The 20,262-nt window shown below is 39.3% G+C and overlaps 1 protein-coding gene and 1 non-coding gene across 6 annotated transcripts in view; both read right to left on the minus strand.

The window, feature by feature from the left end:
• The window catches only part of KAT2B (lysine acetyltransferase 2B), a 104,508-nt gene that overhangs the window by 15,321 nt on the left and 68,925 nt on the right, over nt 1-20,262 (minus strand). For 4 of the 5 annotated variants that reach the window (XM_058729770.1, XM_058729768.1, XM_058729771.1 and 1 more), the window contains 5 exons: nt 16,935-17,060; nt 14,273-14,409; nt 11,553-11,761; nt 10,261-10,387; nt 2,144-2,254 (listed from right to left, as the gene is read on the minus strand). In XM_058729770.1, coding sequence (XP_058585753.1) covers nt 2,144-2,254; nt 10,261-10,387; nt 11,553-11,761; nt 14,273-14,409; nt 16,935-17,060 — 710 coding nt within the window. The remainder of the gene's footprint in view (nt 1-2,143; nt 2,255-10,260; nt 10,388-11,552; nt 11,762-14,272; nt 14,410-16,934; nt 17,061-20,262) is intronic. The other variant, XM_058729769.1, reaches the window with a different exon arrangement.
• On the minus strand, nt 10,569-10,675 carry LOC131513244 (U6 spliceosomal RNA). The gene has a single exon (XR_009262476.1). It is a non-coding gene; the product is annotated as a U6 spliceosomal RNA (small nuclear RNA).

Genomic DNA, 20,262 nt, shown 5'->3' on the forward strand with positions numbered 1-20,262 from the left:
ATAAACGTTAAAAAAAATTAAAAAACAAAAACAAAAACGACTGATATTTCAAGCTTTGCAATGTATTTACAGCCTAAGGATGATGTTTAAGCCCTCAGTAAAACAATCCCACCAAGTTCTCCCAAGTGAGTTGTATTTAAAAAGTCACAAACAGATCCTAAAGAATGAGAAGAAAATAAATAGGAGATGAACTATCTGACATCAGAGGAAAATAAGCTCTCTAGTCACATAAGACTTACGTGAAAAAAGAAGTTAATAGATTTTATGTATTCATGAAATACAGTTCTGTACATGAAAAAGCCATAAACAATGTTGAGACAGCTGATGAAAGGTAGAAAAATCACAAAATAAAAGGTTAATATCCTTAGATACAAGACTTTTCATAAGTCACTGTGAAAATAAAGATTTTAGTAGAAGAAGAGGCAAAAAGACAATGAATTGGCAATTCAAAAACAGAAGAAGAAATACAAAGGATCAACGAACAAGATAAAAACATGTCAAACTTCACAAAGATCAAATAAATGCAAACACACACAATTTATCTAGGAAAGGAGTAAAAATATATTCCTGAACCCCTTACATACTGCTGACAAGAATAGTTGTTACAGTCCCTGTCAATGCATAACAAAAACCTTGAAGATGTCTGGAAACAACTCTACTTCTAGACCCTTATTCTAAGCAAACTTAACATAGATGAGGGCAACACACATACACACACACACACACACACACACACACTTATAAATGTACACTTGTGTGCAAGAAATACTTAAATGTCCTAAAAATGTGGTAATGGTTTAATGATTTTCTACTTATACCATAAAATTTCAGAGAACCATCAAAAATTACATAACAGGGAAGCCTGGGTGGCTCAGTCGGTTAAGCGTCCGACTTCAGCTCAGGTCACGATCTCACGGTCCGTGAGTTCGAGCCCCGCATCGGGCTCTGGGCTGATGGCTCAGAGCCTGGAGCCTGCTTCCGATTCTGTGTCTCCCTCTCTCTCTGCCCCTCCCCTGTTCATGCTCTATCTCTCTCTGTCTCAAAAATAAATAAATGTTAAAAAAAAAAATTTTTTTTTAAAAAATTACATAACAAATGATCAGAATATAGTAAGTGAAAAAGGCAAGTAATTAAATCACATATACTACGAGCCAAGTTTTTATTTATATATATACACACACATGAACACACACACACAGAGAACAATTACTAGAAAGGTATATATCAAAACATTAACAGTCAATCTCTTTGGGACAGTAAAATTACAAGTGGGTTTTCTTCATTCTGCTTTACTAGGTCTTTCAAGATTTCTACAATAACTGTGTTATCACTTTTGTAGTTAGGAAAGTGTTTAGGGATTATAAAGCACTATTAAAAAAAAAAAATATGCAGCCAAAGAATAATCCTTAAAAAGCTGAGCTGACAGGGTTGAACACCACTATTCTTATTTGTTTGCAGTCATGACTACACAGGTATATACAACTGTCAAAGCTTATCAAAATGTTGGTTTAAGATCTGAGCATCTTATAAGTCAATTATACATCATTTTTCTAAATTTAGATATAATTCTTTAAATACTACCTTTAACCCCCCCCCAAAATAAATAAAATAATAAACAAACAAATATTATCTTTAACCCGAAAAAAAAAAAAGTTGAGGTGAAAACTTCTGGTAAGAAAGGACCAAGGTGGCAGTCACATTCCTAGCCTTATGTGCGCTGCTGAAGAAGGATTGTCTGAAGCCCTTCATAAACTTCAGAATTTTCTTTCTGCTGTCATAAATGGCAGCTTCCCAGAGGCTGAAACTATTTGTTTGATAGATGGAGAACTCTATTTACCCAGTCCTTAGGCTGGAAATTTCTCCTTAGCCCGGGGATACCATATATTAGAATTCCAGGATGCAATAGAATACTTCATTTATAGACGACATTCATTCATTCACCCAACAAATATTTATTTAGTACTTACTATGGGCTGGTTATACCCTCTACCACAGTCTGAAGCTTACTACTGACTTAAGGATTAAAAAATGCATGTCCTTCTTGTAAGTAGAAAATGATAGAGGAAAAACTTATTTGGATGAAGCCTACCTGAGAATATTAAGAAAAGAAATGACAGAACAGAGTTACACGTGAACAACCTACCTGTTTCTTGAAATAACCAATTGCATATTCATCTGCATATGTGAGAAAGTTCAGGATGTCATGCTTTATATGATATTCTTTCAAGTGATTCATCAGGTGTGTTCCGTAGCCCTATGTGAAAGTTAGTACACAAACATATTAGGTTCTGGAGAAAGGACATTCCTACAAATTCACTGGGAAATGTTGGCAAATTTAGGAGTTGGTACTTTGATACATGTTACCAACATAGACTAACATCCATTCTCGCATTTCTCAACTTTGAAGACGACCTACAAAACCAAAAAATTCAAAATCCTTGAACTGAGATATAATCAACATTTAAAAATACAAGCTTCTGGTTCTTTGAAAAAAACACACCAAAGCTACAAGCAGCTAGTTCAAACCTAAAGAGTGATGGCTGAATATTAATAAAGCAGTTTGGCGACTAAATATTCTGATTTCTGCTTATCTTTAAAGTATTTGAGAACCTGAGATGCAAACAGCAATGTAAATGAAAACTGCTAGGGGCGCCTGGGTGGTTCAGTTGGTTAAGCATCCAACTTCAGCTCAGGTCACGAGCTCATGGTTTGTGAGTTCGAGCCCTGTATCGGGCTCTCTGCTGTCAGCTCGGAAGTCCCCTTCAGATTCCGTCTCCTTCTCTCTGCTCCTCTCCTACTCATGCTCTCTCTCTCTTTCTCAAAAATAAACATTAAAAAAAAAAAAAGTGCTAATCTTTACTAGAATACTAACCCAAGTGTTTCCTGTATGTATACAAATCAGCAACCCTTCCAAAGAAATATAATCATATCACATAGACAGGGTTTTCATCTTTGTCTTATCAGGCCTTTCCAAGCGAGGTCTAAGAAACCCAGGATCTCTGAGAGAGTCAGAAGACATAAGAAGTAAACTAAAGACAGTGAACAATGCTGAATAAATTAATGATTGAAATACGAAAAAAAATTGCAAGTATCAGGTTTTTCAGTCATATACAAAGCTTAGACAAAATCTATACATTTAAAGTGACTGTTTTAGAACTTCATTAAAAGAGGGAAAAGTAAATCCAAGCATCCAGACACAAATACCCTCACATAAATATTTTAGAATTTGGTGACACACTTTTCTAAAGAACTCAAATGTGCTTACTCATGGAAATTTAGTTGCACAGGGGGAGAAGGATCTTTGAAGTCATTTGATCTAATTCTCTATCCCATGTGACGCTAGAAGGCTTCTGCCATCTATCCTGAAAAGGCGAGCTGTTAGAACCCCGCCAGGATAGGGGGATCACTTGGCCCTTACATAGGTCAGTTCATTTTCAGATATTGTTGTGGTTGGGAAGTTCTTCCTAAAGTTTACCCGAGATCTGACCCTTTCTTATTTCTACTTATTGACCTTAGTTCTACTCTTAGAGTAACAAAGGATCATTCTTGCTCGTAATAACTCTTCAAGCCCTTCAAGACTATACTCTCTCATGCCCATCCCTACCTCCCAAACCCCATGTGAAATACCATTGAGGTTTTAGTCCTTCCTTAAAAGGCATGACTGGAAGACCCCTTATTAATCTAATCATTGTCTTTAGGGCTTTCTCCTGTATATCCATGCTCTTCTAAAGCAGAAATCCCGGACCAAGCATAATAATTAGGGGATGGTCTGCCCAGTGAATAGGATAATAGTATTACCACCTGATTTTTCCAGAAATTATTCTTCCGTTGATGTTACCCAAAGGACATCTTAGCTTTCCACAAACATATCCCAATACTGAAATATTGTGACTTTCAATAAAACTTCGATAAAAAGAGGAATGAAATGTCTCTTCCCTTGAGGAGAAGATGGTAAAATGGGGAAGATAAACCCATAAATATAAAATAACACTATAGAGCTGTGCTGTTCAATATGGTAGCTCATAGCCACATGTGGCTTTTGAGCAACTGAAATGTGACTAGCTGAAACTGAGATGTACTAGAGTGGGTAAAATACACATCAGGGAAAAAAAGCTCAGTAACAGCTTACCCTTATTACATGTTGAAATGACAATATTTTGGACATGTTAGGTTAAATAAAAAATACAAAATTAATTGCACCTGTTTCTTTTTACTCTTTTAAATATGGCTACTCAAAAATTTAAAATTATGTATGTGGTGGGGCGCCTGGGTGGCTCAGTCAATTGAGCGTCTGACTTCAGCTCAGGTTGTAATCTCACGGTTCATGGGTTCGAGCCCCACATCGGGCTCTGTGCTGACAGCTCGGAGCCTGGAGCTTGCTTCTGATTCTGTGTCTCTCTCTCTCTCTGCCCCTCCACTGCTCACGCTGTCTCTGTCTCTCAAAAATAAATAAATGTGAAAAAAAATTTTTTTAATTATGTATGTGGCTTGCATTTGAGGCTCAAAGTATATTTCTATTGTGTAGCATCAGTATAGAATCATGTATTTGTACCTATAATAAAGAAAAAGGCTGTATGGTATTTAAGAGGGGGAAGGAGGAAGGTACATAAGGAAAAGAACCTGTTTAAGCTAGGCCTTAAAAGAGTTTGTCAAATGGAAAGCAAGGTAAGAGGATGGATTGGAAATGTAAATGTAAAGAAAAACAAACTTATATAAAAGTATTATAAAGAAATATTGGAAAGTGGGTTTATAACATAGGGATACAAAAAGGCTTCCTAAAAAAAAATGTAAAATGCAAAAGTATAAAGGAAAGAACAGATTAAGTAGATTACTTCAAATTTCAAAACTCCTTAAAGATATTATGAGCAATTGAAGATACCATAAACAAAACACAAATGACAACTGACAGCACAGTTGTAAGACATATTACAAAGATTTAACATCTTCTATGGGATCAGTACAAAAAAAAAGAAAGACAGGGGTGGCCTGGGTGGCTCAGTCGGTTAAGCGTCCAACTCTTGGTTTTGGCTCAGGTCATGATCTGGTGGTTTGTGAGCTCGACACCCACATCAGGCTCTGCACTGACAATGTGGAGCCTGCTTGGGATCCTCTCTACCTCCCTCTCTCTCTGACCTTCCCCTGCTCTCATTCTGTCTCAAAATAAATAAACTTTAAAAGAAAAAGAAAAAGAAAAATGGTCAAAGCACAGGAACAAGTCATAGGTATCACCAAAAAAAATAAATCCCGACGTTCAACTTCAGTAGTAATTAGAGCACTCCATCGGGAAATGCAACATACTGTCGCTCAAGAGTATGTCACCATCTCTAAGGTTGATGGTATCCAGTGTCAGTAAAGACAGGGGAAATGGTACTCTGCAAAACCATTTACACTGGTAAATATGTAAATTGGTAAGCCCATTGAGAAGGGCAATCTAGAAATTTTTTTTTTTTTTTTACTTCAGACAGGCCATATTCAATTCTGTGTAATTCCACTTCTCAGCGTCCAGAAAAACATTTCCAAAAAGAGCACTGTTTGTGAAAGAAAACATCTGTAAATAAACATAAATGTCTTCTTTTTTAAAAATTTTTAATGTTTATTTATTTTGAGAGAGTGGGGGAGGGACAGAGAGAGCAAAACAGAGCACAGAGCCCGACGTGGGGCTCAAACTCACAAACTGTAAGATCATGACCTGAGCCGAAGTCGGATGCTTAACTGACTGAGCCACTCAGGTGCCCCAAACATAAATGTCTTCAATAGAGAATATTATATAAATTATGTTGCTTCCACATTATTAAATACTATAGAAAGAAAATAGCTTTATATCAGCACTAATAGAAATTTCTGCAATGATGGAAATGTTCTTTATCTATGCTATCCAATATGGTAGCCGTCAGTCACATGTGGCTATTGAGTACTTGTGTGACTGAGGAACTGAATTTTAAATTTTATTTAATTTTAATTGATCTAACTATAGGTTTAAATAAGCACATATATGCACTAAAGTTGAAAGAGCTCTAAGACATTATGAAAAGTGTTTATGTCAACAGCAACAAAACACATAGCCGCTCTTATAAACAGGTACATTTCCCTGCACGTAAATCAGTAAAGAAGCATCTGGAAGGTTGCACATGAAGTTGAGAATAGCGGGATGGCAGGGGGAAGGGGGAGTGGGATTTTTGCTTTACCTAAAAGTGTATTTATGTATGATCTATGTAATTAAAAATTATGTTTAAAGAAAAATTAAAAGAAAACTAGAAAAAAGAAAAGGTTGGCTAGTTGGAGGGAACTGCATGGGCATAGAAATAGCAATATTTAGGAATTCCTAAGAAATGCATCTTCTGACAAAACTCACTTTAACATAGATAAAGTTGATGGAAGAAAGCGAGGCTTTTGTTACAAGGGGTTAATAGGCCATAAACTTTTTAAGCTTTGCCCACAATCCAATAATTTTCCTCAAGAAGAACAGTAATGGTTCTTTTGTAAATAGCTTCTCAAAACCCACATAAGATATTGTTCATCACTGGCCACTTATTTGTCACCTTGCCAAATAAATTTTCCAGATTCCAATCGCTTAAGAGTAAGGGTTGTATCTTTTAACTTGAATCCTGTCTAGTACTGTGACTGGCAGTAGAGGTAAAACATTTCCTTGATTAGCTTAAATGTTTCCTTGGCAGGCAATTAGCAATATTAAACCACTATATACAAATGTTTACATTTTCACCTAGAACTTTCTCCCTTTATTGGTCCACCTTTATTGTTAACTATCACCAAAGGTTTTATTTACTTATTTTTTTAAATTTGAGTTTCTGATACTTTATTTTTTCTTTCTTTTTTTTTTTTTTATTTTTTAATGTTTATTATTGAGAGACAAGAAGACACAGAGCTCATGAGCAGGGGAGGGGCAGAGAGAGAGAGAGGGAGAGACAGAATCCGAAGCAGGCTCCAGGCTCTGAGCTGTCAGCACAAGCCTGACGTAGGGCTCGAACTCACAAACGTGAGATCATGACCTGAGCCAAAGTCGGACGCCCAGCCAACTGAGCCACCCAGGTACACCAAAGGTTTTCTTTTCTAAATCCATCTAGCAACCTCAGTGTTTATTTAAATATTAAGATATATAAATATTAGCTCCATAACTTTAAGCATGCATGATAACAAATCCAAATAGTTCTGAGATGACAAGATAATTCTAAAACCAGGTGACGAGCTTCAAGTAAAATCTCAAATGTTATCTTGCGTGTGCTCTGAGTGAGATAAAGTCACATACAAATCTTATTTCCTCATTCTCAGGAATTTATATGCAAGCTGGATTCTCTAAAACGAGAGGAGGCAAATTTGACGGTATCATTTAGCCAAGATTTTTAACATATTAAATAGAAATCTAAAACCTCCACTTATGAACTTGAGGTTTTTTCCACATAGGTGCCACCAACACTTGCTTTTATCAAACTTCTCCATTTATCAAGACTAATCTTCATTTTCTAGAACTACAGTTTCAAGTCATTTACAAAAAGTGGCTTTTTCTAGTTCCTCCTACTGGGTTTGTAATATTTGGCCACCTGCCTGCAAGTCTTTAGAAAATTACATGGTTTGGGAAAAAAATAAACTGCCCTTCTGGGAAGCAATAACACAGAGTATCCAATTCATATTAAATACCTTTAGTTTTCCTCTGGTGGCCCTAAAAGCGTCCACGTCACCCTCAATCAACCTCTCCAGACAAGGTGCTTGGTGTAAGTTTTCTCTGCAAACAAAAACTTTGCAATCTTTTTCTGAAATCATAAACTAAGGACATGTTTGCCAGTTCCCTCTCCCTATGAAAAGCCAAACAAATTTTGCTTTTAAGTACGTCTCTAAACTCTGCATACTTGAAATTGTTTCCCACTTTGGCGAGCAGAAACTAAAAAATGATACGCACAGCAACAGCACCATCTAAAGACACGCTGTCAGAATTCCTTGGAAAAAGTGCGAGACGTCAGTTTTGAGCCAATTTGGGCTCTCACCTTCCCCAGTCAGAATGACAGATGTATGACTGATGAATTTTGTTTATCCTTTGCTGCTCAGTACTATGAGTCAAAGACAAAAAGCCCCACTTGTGCTTCGTGAGAAGAAATCAGCAGCTATCATGGGCTCTGTGACCAGAGTAAAGCCATTGATGAAAACCAAAGTACCCACAGCACTGGCTGTAGCCCTCAATCAGAGAATGATTCCTACCAGTGCTTACTGCTGGTAGGCATTGCTTCTTTGCAGCTAGAGCAAGCAACAGTGTCCCTAGACCTGCACTGCCCGATATGGGAGCACTGGCCACATGTGCCCAGGGAGCACCTGAAATGTAGCTAGTCCAAATGGGGACGTGTTCTAAGTGTAAAACACATCCTAGGTTCCAGAGAGTTAGTACAAAACAAAGAATATAAAATGTCTCATTAGTGATTCTCTGTGACATGGAGTACAGTGACACCTCTTTGGGTAGTGGGTAAAATAAAATACGTTGTTAAAATTAAATTTGCCGTTCAGGCTCTGCTCTGTGAGCTTGGAATTCTCTCTCTCCTCTCTCTCTCTGCTCCTCCCATGCTTGTGTGATCTCTATCTCTATCTCTCTCAGAATAAATAAACATTTAAAAATAATGAAATAGAAAAGAAAAGAAAAGAAAAGAGAAAAGAGAAAAGGAAGGAGAAAAGAAAAGAAAAGAAAAGAAAAGAAAAGAAAAGAAAAGAAAAGAAAAGAAAAGAAAAGAAAAGAAAAGAAAAGAAATTTTGCCAGGGTGCCTGGATGACTCTGTCCGTTGAACATCCACCTCTTTTTTTTTTTAATTTTTTTTTTAACGTTTATTTATTTTTGAGACAGAGAGAGACAGAGCATGAACAGGGGAGGGTCAGAGAGAGAGGGAGACACAGAATCTGAAACAGGCTCCAGGTTCTGAGCTGGCAGCACAGAGCCCAACGCGGGGCTCGAACCCCAGACTGTGAGATCATGGCCTGAGCCGAAGTCAGATGCTTAACCAACTGAGCCACCCAGGCGCCCGAACATCCATGTCTTGATTTCGGCTCAGGTCATGATCTCACGGTTTGTGAGAGGGAGTCCTGTGTTGGGCTCTCTGCTGACAGCGGGGAGCTTGCTTGGGATTCTCTCTCCCTCTCTCTCTGTTCCTCTCCCACGGGCACTCGCGCTCTCTCTCTCTAAATAAAAACTTAAAAAAACGAAAATTTAATTAAGAAAAGAAAATTAATTTTACCCGTTTCCTTTTCTTTCAATGTAGCTACTCGAAAACTTAAAATTACATGCATGGCTCACATTTGCACACTGCATCATATTTCACTGGACAACGTTGCCTCAGACATTCCAGTCATTTTTTTTAGCAGCTATCTAATCCTGAGTTAATTGTCTTCCCACTATTTGCCCTAGTTTTGCATGATAGTTTTTAGGGTTCCCAAAATACCAAATGAATAATAAAAACACATTTCCTGGTTCCATATTCCTAAAAGCAGCAGCAGAATAGAACAAGACATACACTAGATCTGAGGTCTTTCTGACAACAGAGAGTCTACAGTTTATTCCAGTCAGACTGCAACACCAAATGCAGTTTCAAGGTAACAGCCTCACTCCTGGGGAGGAAAGAACCAATGCCAAGGCCAAGTGGGAAGATAAATGAGCCACACACACAGACAGACACACACAGGTAGGCATGCACACGCACATGCGTGCACACACCCCACATTCCAAACCCAGCATGAATACTTCTAAAACACAGACCTAAATTTCTTCAAATTTTTCATGACTTCCCTTCTAGAATTTCTTTAGCCCTTGACTGGTTTTAGAGACAAAGCCATAAGACATCTTCCTTAAGTGTAAGCCACCTAAATCATGTAGCCCATGCCACATCCTTTCTGGTGGTTCAGCATTACCAACTGTGTGTGTGTGTGTGCCTGTGCGTGTGGAAATTAACAATGAACAGTGAGATTTCTTTTCAAACCTCCCTTCAGTTGCCATAGACTGTACTTCAGTTGCATTTGGGGCCGTGTGGGGTCCTTGTTCCTTGCCCCAGGTCCAAACCATTGGGAGAAGCTGACCTATTGGGATATGGAACCATCTACTCTTGTCACACACATACACAGACACCTGCAGCCAGAAAACTCTTCTCGGAAAGTCCTGAACTCCACTTTAGACATTCTGCAGACATGATACAGAGACAGACCTTGCCAAGCTCCACAACTTTAGGGAGAAGCACTGCATTCGGTTTTTCTTCTAACACCTTGGGTTACCCTTACCTTGACTTGCTCATTTGAGGTTACAGCACAGAAAACAATCTCTGTGAATCCTTGGGATGGGAACATACGGAAACAGATACCACCAATGACACGGCCATCTTTAATTAGGGCAAGGGTTTTGTGTTTCCTGAAAGAATAAGATCATGGCAAAGTTTTACCTATTTTGGTTATATAAAAATACTTTTTGGGGTGTGCCTTATGAACCAACCAGGATAGGAGGGGAGTGGTTTTCTGGAGTTTCTATGGCTGCTTCCTTTATCTAACCACTATCTTGGCAGAACATTCTTTTATTTTTATTTTCATTTTTATTTAATACAGAATGTTTCAAGAATCTGCATGTCATCCTAGCTCAGGGGCCATGCTAATCTTCTCTGTATCGTTCCAATTTTAGTGTATGAGCTGCTGAAGCCAGCACAGAACATTCTCAATGTGGACTCTAGAGTAAGCTTGCCTGCACAAGACTTCATTCATCCAAAAAAAAATGTCAGCCACCTACGAAGGGCCTGAGGTTTACAAATAAAGGACAAAGTATGTGTGGAGGTGCTCACCGGGACTGGAATGGTGCTACACTCAATGCCAAGGGTCCCAAATTGAGGGTTCAGAGGGAAGGCACAGTTGTGGACAAATGTGGCACATGTTTCTGAAGAGTTTACTCTTACTCAAAAATATTACAGAAACATGATGGTAGAGAATACAAATCCACATGTACAGTTCGTCAAAACCTGCACTGTAGCATCTCTTCAGAACTTCCAAAATGTCACACTGAATGGTCACATGCAGGGATCACAGTCCACATAGGCTGTGGGGCTATATGCGTTAAAATACATTCAATTAGAGACCTTTAGGTTTTCTGTTGTTGGGGTTTTACTTAAAGCAACAGATTTTCAAATGTACCTGTCTGATACCTCAGGAATCTTCCCACAGTTAAGACCCAGCAACAGTGGTACCTGTTAAGATACCAAAATCAAGCATGTTTTTGGCTATGAAAAAAGTGGGACCCTTCTTGGTGTTAATACTTCACTACTGTAATGAATGAAGCACAGGATAGTCACCAGCCACTCAAAGTAGAAACCTTCGTTATTATTAACAAAAAAAATGTATGAATTGTTGAACAATTAATCTTACTGCTTTTAAGCATGGCACTTAGCCTGATGGAGCTCTGTATTCCCTGGCACGACAAGAGGCAGCTGGATTCAGTGACCCTGGCTGACTTCTAGTATCTGAGTGGTTCCTCCTTCATTTAAAAAGGAAATAAGAAAGAAAGAAGAGCCAGGCAGTCGAGCACCACTTACGGGTCAAAGACAAGCCGTGTGATATACTCTTTGGGCATCCGGGGCAGCTGGTGGGAGAACACATTCTGGAGACCGACTAGCCACATCAGAATCTTCTTGTTGGGTTTCTGGTTCAGGGAATTGCCGACCACGTGAAATTCAATCACACCCCTGCGCTCCTCCAGCCTCGCTGCCTCATCCCTGGCTGAATGTGCTGACAGTAAATTGGTCTGCAATGTGGGAGACAAGAGAAATCAGGCAGAGCTCTTCTCTTAAGACAATGGAGATGGGATCTCTCAATGTTTCTCTTACTTGTTCTAATAAGATGCTCATTTGTGGATTTTCAGGGACCCAAACAACATATACAAGTTACGAAAACAAAACAGAAAAGGGAGACAAAACATTTTGAGAGATTACAGTATTATATGTGTACATGCATATTTATTGTAAATTAGGAGTCATCAAACCTTCCTGCAAAGGGCCAGATCGAAAAATAGAAGGTCTCAGTGGCAACTAGTCAACACTGTTGCCACACAGACATACACACACATGAATGGGCGTAGTAGTGTTCCAATAAAACAGTATTTAAAAGCAGAGGGAGAGCAGACCAGATTTGGCCTGTGTGCTACTCTTTGGTCTAGAGGAATCCCATCTGGCTGAACTTTGTAGAACCCTCAGGATGACAGACCCCCCCCAAATTCTCACTGCAGTCCCGACAGTGGCAGTCACGTTTACAGTGTCAGCACCTCTTTTTGAAAGATAGTTTTCTTTCCAGAGGGTCATCTGTTGACCCACTCTACCACAGCTGGTGGCACAATCCTGTGCTGGCACTTCATGCTCCCCATTCTATTTAATTCACCCAGGATGTGCAGGTAAATGTTCAACAAATAGCTCCCAGGGAAGAACAGCCCCAAATGGTAGCACTTGCTCATCCCGTTGGTCTACAGCTGGCTGCCCAGGTGACCAGGTTCCACTGTGGTCAACTTCAAGCTAACATTGCGTTTAACAACCAGCTCACAAAATTCCTGAAAATTTAACAACTGCCTTGTGCACGCCTATACCAGCCAACTCCAGTTCACTATCAAATCCACCCAACAAATCTGGAAATGTGTGACCACATCCACACGTCACAGCTGAAAAACCGAGCTGAACTAAACTGCGAAGGTACTAACTCCTTGAAAGACAAGTACAGAAAAGGTACTACAGTCTTAGATTCCCAGGACTGGATATATCTAACAAGAAATGAAAAGAATAATCTTACAATGAGATCTTTCTCTTAAAACATTCCTGTTCTCTGAATTATCTTCAATACTATCAAACAAATATCTAAGGACACATGACAAATTAAAAATGGATGGAGCAGAGCCACGTTAAAAAAATTTTACAAGATATTGTATAAGATAATCTCCAAGACATCTCTTCATTTCCTGGAAGCTGTCACAAATGTCTTAAACTGCCCTGCCCGTGGATGCAATGTAATGGGATAACAGCAAAATTTTTACCAAAAATGCTTTACTTGAATCGAATCATGAATAAATAGACAAATCCAAAAGGGGTCATTATGGAAAACTAGGGAGCAGGATTCTTCAAAATGGAACTGCCATTAAAAAAAAAACAAAAAACGGACTGGGGAACTGTTCTAGATTAAAAGAGACTAAAGAGATGAAGAGAAAGAACTAAATGCCATTCATGATCCCTGGCTGATCCTTGAACAACAGCAACAAATGTTATAAAGGACATAATATGGTTATATGGGGAATTCAGATATGGGCTCTCTATACATTAGGCCAAGGGTCAGACTGTCTTATAAAGGGGCCAGGTAACAAGTAGCTTAGGCTTTGTAGGTCCTACACCAGCTGTCTTAATTATTCAAATCTGCTCTTGTAGTGCAAGGCAGACATAGACAACATGTTTAAATTATACTTTATTTACAAAAACAGCCAGTGGGCTAGATTTGGCCTGTAGGCTGTAGTTTGCCAATCCATATATTAAAAAATGTTTTGACCTGGCTAAATTTTCTGAGTGGTAGCTACACTGTGGTAATGTAAAGGAATAGTCTTTATCTTGAGAAATACAGGTAAAAATAGGGGTGAAATGTTGTGACTATATTTAATTCTGAAATGGTTCCAAATGGTTCACAGGAGAGAGAGACAGAGGAAATGCAAATGTGGCATGTCAACAATTGGCGAATCTAAATAAAGAAACTAGGGGGGGCGGGGGGGGGGGGGTGCACCTGAGTGGCTCACTTGGTTAACTCTTGATTTTGGCTCAAGTCATGGTCTCACAGTTCGTGAGTTTGAGCCCTGCATTGGACTCTGCTCTGACAGCACGGAGCCTGCTTGGGATTCTCGCTCTGCCTCTCCCCTCTCGTGTTCTCTTTCTCTGTCTCTCAAATAAATAAATAAACTTAATTAAAAAAAATTAAATTGGAAAAAACTATGAATCTCCATCACGAAATTTTTATAACATTTGTCAGGATTTAAATTTTTCAAGTTAAAGAGCTGAGGGAGGTGGGAACACCTTCAGCTGTGTGAGATTATTAGCATATTTCTCTGTGGTGTGATATCCACCCAGGGGCACCACCTCTCCACCAGCTTTTCTTGCCCTCCACACCTTGACCACCTGGTTGAATGTAAACCAGGGTAGCATAACATGCTATCTCTCAGTGATACCACCCCCACCTGCAACAGTTGGAGACAGAAAAGGGCTACCAGCTGGCTGCTCTGGTTTACCCTGCTGACCTCTGGTCCAAGCATTGCTGCAGGGTCCGTGATGGTAGACATAACCTCGTCAATTAATTCCATTGGAATATCCCCCATAACCCGGGGTTTCTTGGCCTCCTCCAAGGCATGAGAGTCATTCATTTTCCTCTTTTCTCCTGTGATGATCAAAACAAAGGGGCAAACAATGGGTGATCGTAAATACAAAGCAGATAATACGTGACAACTAATCCAACTAATTTTCTATTAACATTGATGGGCATGGAAGTCAACTCTCCATTTACCCAGGAAGGGGTGGCTGTGGAAGATGGGAAAGAGAAGGGAGGAGGTCCCAATAATCACCAACCACAGATACATTCAGAATATTTTCTATTTTCTATGATAATTTTTTAACTTGCTATATGAGTTATGTGTTCATTTGCAAATGCAAGGGGTGATTTCAGTTATCACTGGTTATTAATCTCTAAATTTAGTCCCTTTGTGGCCAAAGAACATGGTTCATATGATAACAAAACATCAAAAATTTCTGAAACTTACTTTAGAACCTAAAATATGACCAATTAATTGTAAATGTGTATTGTCTTCTTGAAAGTAATGTGTATTGTATGATTTTTAGGAGTAATGATCTCTGTATATCCATTAGAGTAAGCTTACTGATTATGTTTTCAGAGTTTCTGTATCTTTTTTGATAGCTTTGTCCATTTGAACTATGAATTACTCAGAGATGTTGCTTCAAGCCTTCAACTATTGGTTGATTGGGTTGTTTCTCTTTCCAGTTCTGGAAATTTCTTTTATGATGTATGCATGCGTGTATATGTATAGGTACGTGTATATTAAATATGACTATATATATTTGACCTATACTAATGAAATGTTTATTTTGCTAGTGAATTTAATTTTTTCATTATAAAATAACCCTCTTGGGGCACCCAGGTGGCTCAATCAGTTAAGGTTCCGACTCTTGGTTTGGGCTGAGGTCATGATCTCATGGTTTCATGAGTTCAATCCCCACATCAGGCTCCGTGCTGACAGTGTGGAGCCTGCTGGGGATTCTCTCTCTCCCTCCCTCTCTTTCTGCCCCTCCCCCACTTGTGCTGTCTCTGTCTCTCTCAAAATAAATAAACTTTAAATAAATAAATGAATCCCTCTTTATCTCTCACAATACTTTTTTGCCATAAAATGATACCCCACAAAGTGAGTAGGGCCATTCTCGACATGTCACATGCTGGGAAAAGCCAGGCAAAGGCAAAGAGAACTTTTTCCCACTTTCTTCCTTAGATTACATGGTGGCTTGTTTGTCCTTTCTACTATCATGGTTGGTTTTTCCTCTTTTTTTCCCCCTGTCATAAAATGTCATAAAATTATTTTTACAATAAGTTTAAAATTTGTTTAGATGTTCAAATCTAATTATTCCTCGCTTGTGAATCCCACTAGGCACATTTCCACACATCTTTAGTTAAAGGAGCAGAACAATGTAACGTATCTTGTCTATATGAGATGCTTCCATAAACATTATACCACTTATTAAATGGCTTTTGTTGAGTTCTTGTTATTATAACTCTTTTTTAGTTGTAAATGAGAATATTTTCAGTCATTTGACCAACATGCCTCCAAATTCTATGATTCCCCAAAAAGTAATGCTTTGAACTATTTATTTTGTAGCCAAGGTTTATAATAACATGCCCCAAACTTGATAAATTGCTGTTAGTGTCATTGTAAGAAAGTATCTGAGGCTACATCCAAGCTCACTGGCAAAGAGTTTCTGCATTGATGAGTGGCATCTCCCTTGGAAGTGAGAAAGTAAATGGTGGCACACATGTTAAATATGTGGTACTGCATTTAAAATTCTCTTCTTTCCTCTGGTCTGACACTTCTTTAATGTCAAGATTTGGTCATATCCAAAATGTGTGTGATGTTAAGCCCATGGACAGAAGGACAACCTTCAAAACATTCTGTAACTAGGAAATGCCTTTAGGGTCAAGAGATGGTTTTGCCCACATGGCAGATTACATTAGCAGCCAAATTCTTTACCCTCCTGGTATCCACACTCTTGCCATGTGACTTTGCGGTTCTTCCTACAAAAGAAGTAAGAGTACATTTCTCCACCCCTTGAATCTGAGTTCGACCATGTAATTGGCTTTAGTTGACAAAATAAGGCAGGGGTGATGGTATACCAGTTCTGAGTCCAGGCTTCTAGAAACTGTATTTCTACTTGTTCTCTGGTACTTCTGCCATTGTCAGAAGGACATATTCTGCTCCAAGAAAAGCAGCCCAGTGATCCCAGGAGGAAGATGAGAAATATTTGGAACAGAGATGCTCCAGTTTAAGTGCTGTAGCCCAGAACAGAGCCCCCAGTCAATAGGTAGGCTCATGAGCAAGCCTAGCAAAGACTGACTGAATGAGGTTGGCTGAGATCAACAACCTACCAGGAAACAGAATGAGTGAGCTACGATAATAAATGATTATGGCTTTAAGACTCTGCATTTTGGGTTGCTTTGTTGTTTAAGACTCTGCATTTGGGTTGCATTTTGTAACTAACCACTTCAGCTCACAGTGATTTCCAGCCATAAAAATCCTGGACATACACAATCTGTAGCTGGTCTAAATCTACCTTTTGCACTCCTGAGATAACAGGACTTCTATGGCAATCATTGCCCTCTCTTATGCCCCCTTACAAGCTTACCTGGGTTTGCCTCAAGCCCAGAAGAGCCTTTGCAGGAAGGACTGGTGCTCCCTCCATTAGGTTGCTCAAGGGAAGATGAGTTTGAATTATATGAAATGGTCCCAGCTACAGGAGGTGGACTGATAACTAGCCCCAAAAAGAAAAACAGGAATTAGGTGACTCCTTTCTTAAGCAATAAGGAACCACGTGCACATGCAACCATCCCATTCCTGCCCAACACCACAACAAAATCATCTTTAAAATAAAAGCCATGGAGGGACACCTGGCTGGCTTGGTCAATGGAGCATGTGACTCTTGATCTTGGGGTCATAAGTTCGAGCCCCACGTTGGGTGTAGAGATTACTTCAAAATAAAATCTTTTAAAAATGAATGAATGAGGGGCGCCTGGGTGGCGCAGTCGGTTAGGCGTCCGACTTCAGCCAGGTCACGATCTCGTGGTCCGTGAGTTCGAGCCCCGCGTCAGGCTCTGGGCTGATGGCTCGGAGCCTGGAGCCTGTTTCTGATTCTGTGTCTCCCTCTCTCTCTGCCCCTCCCCCGTTCATGCTCTGTCTCTCTCTGTCCCAAAAATAAATAAAAAATGTTGAAAAAAAATTAAAAAATAAAATAAAATAAAATAAAAATGAATGAATGAATTAATTAAAATAAAATAACAGCCATGGGGCCAAAATGAACATGATAATAATAAATGGATCATTAAATAAATAAATAAGTGGGGAGAAGGTAAAGGCCTTCCTTATAGGAGAATACCAATAAATAAAAAGGAAGGAATCATGGACGTTAGGGGGTAAAAAAAACACTTGACAGCCAGTATGTAATAATTGATTCAAGGAAGAATCATCTGTGCAGGCTAAACCTTGGGAGTATAATTTCGATGAAGACAGGCTAGTTTCAAAGTATCTCTCTACAAAAATACTTCTTTATTGCAAAAGGAAAGATGGTTAACACTGCAGTGGAGAAACCATGTAAACACTATCATAACCAAGTGATCAAGCTTATACCAACAACGAGGGAGGCCAACATCATGTGCCTCCTGAGGTCAGACAAAAATTGCTATAAACCACAGGATTGTGATTAGAGGCAAAAATAGAAAATAGCCTATAGGTTAGGTAATAATATTGCATCAAGCTTAAATTCCTTACTTTGATAACTGTACTGCTGTTAAGTAAGAGAATGTCCTTGTTCTTGGGAGATATTCACTGCGCTCTGTAAAGGGGTATGAGGTTTGCAACTTTCAAATAGTTTAGAAAAAAAAAAAAGAAGGGAGGATGATAAACCAAGTATGGCAAAATGTTAACAAGTGGTGAATCTGGGCGAAGGATATAGAATATACCAGATTTCTTTGTCCTATTGTTATAACTTTTCTGTAAGTTTGAGAATATTTACAAATTAAAAAAAACATCTTTTCTTTTCTTTTCTTTTCTTTTCTTTTCTTTTCTTTTCTTTTCTTTTCTTTTATAAAAGCCATTGTCAGAAATAGGATATTGCTTTGCCAGTGTGCTGCTGATTGGTAGCTAGTGTGGTGAGAGCAGATGAAGAATACAGACATTTTCAGTGGCACTGGTCACGTACAGGACAGAGTATAGCAGTAAAGCCAGATGCCCAGAGAGAACGTTCAACTAAGTTTCAATGCAGCCACAGTTCGGTCCCCAGAGGACGTTCTGAACAGCCAGGAAAGTGATGGAGTAAGTTTACAGAGAGACACCATTCCACAGCACGGAGAATATACCAGAGTGCCAGGCCATATATATATGTGTGTGTGTATATACACACATATACATATGGCTTTCCTTCCAGGAAACAGGCCTTCTGAATCTCAAAGTGCACTGGAGTGATTGCACACAAAGGGGAAGCTCTGGTTATTCTGAAGACATTTGAGTATCTTGCAAAACTTCAGAGCCATCATTACGAATGTCATTTATCACAGCTGCATAGATGTGCAGACATGCCAATTAAGTAGATGATTACACTCTTCTTTCCCCCCAGAGAACACACTGCAATTACAGTAAAAAAAAAAAAAAAAAAAAAAAAAAAAAAAAGGAGAAGGCAGCCTGCTTCTGACAGCTTTGGGTAACACTAAAGAGGACAATGCAGTTCAACCGGGTTACAACCTCAGCCACACAAATAAATGTGGAACTCCCCGAGAGTCAGACACAACCTCTGCCTTCTCCATCCTATGCTAAGACATAAAATGCGCTAGAAGCTGAACACACCAGGGAGGCATTCCGGGAGGGCAAGGATTAAGGGGAGTTTTCACAAAGAGGAATCCTCTCTGGAAGACCCTCCAGCAAAGAACTCAGCTGATCCTGCTGAATTGCTTTGGTGTCCTCCTGCCTGAAGGAGGAAACTGCTCTTCACTCACTCCTCCCACAAGCGTCTATCTGCCGGCACATTCACGGAACATGCTAGAAAGCCTGGCTGGAGGTCTGGCTGGCTCCTCATGGGGTGTAGTAGTTGAGGAATTTCACAGACTGGGCATGAAACCCAATTCCATCACTTAGGAGCTCTGGTTGTGGGCAACTTGGTGCTCCTCTCTGAGCTTCTATTTCTCATCTATATAAAGGGGATAATAATACCAACTTCTCTGGGCTTGAGCTAATTCACTATGAAGCAGACTTCACAGGCAAGGACTTAATGGAAGTCTGTTATTATTATTGTGGCAAACAGCCTCTGACCACCACACTCACTGGAGACAGAAGACTTACAGAAAAAAAGTGGGCTTAGGACAGCACGAGGTTAAGTGCTGCGTGACACAGCGGTTCTCAAATACGGCTGCACATCAGAATCACCTGGGGAGCTTTTAAAATTCTCAATGTCTAGGCTAGACCAATTACATCACTCTCTCGGGAGAAGCCTCAGAAATCAATATTATTTTCAATCACAAGTGAGGCCACCACACAGCCAAGCTAGAGAACCAAAGATAAGATATATTCAAGGTTCTGTGAAAGTTTGGAAGAAAAGAGATGCAGTCCTTGCTGGAAGGCATGGGAGGAGCAAGGAGAGGGTTTGTGGGAGAGATGTTATTTGAAAACCAGATGAGATAAAGACAAAGTGAACAGCACAGGGACAGAGAGAGCAATACAGAGGACATGCCCAATCACTACAGAGGATATGTCCGTAAATGCTAGAAACTGGGGTCTCTAAAAACAAGAATTCAAACAAAAAGGATTTGATCCAAACCAAAATACCTCATTCCCTAAGTACTCTGCTTTGTAGGGATTTAATTATATTTACATCCAAACTTGGGCGCTAGATAAGAAAAACATTATTAATCACCTTCTCAAATGTATTATGCTGAATGAAAGAAGTCAGACTCAAAAAATGGTGTACC

Source organism: Neofelis nebulosa, chromosome 5, assembly GCF_028018385.1.
Source record: "Neofelis nebulosa isolate mNeoNeb1 chromosome 5, mNeoNeb1.pri, whole genome shotgun sequence".
Lineage (NCBI taxonomy): Eukaryota > Metazoa > Chordata > Mammalia > Carnivora > Felidae > Neofelis > Neofelis nebulosa.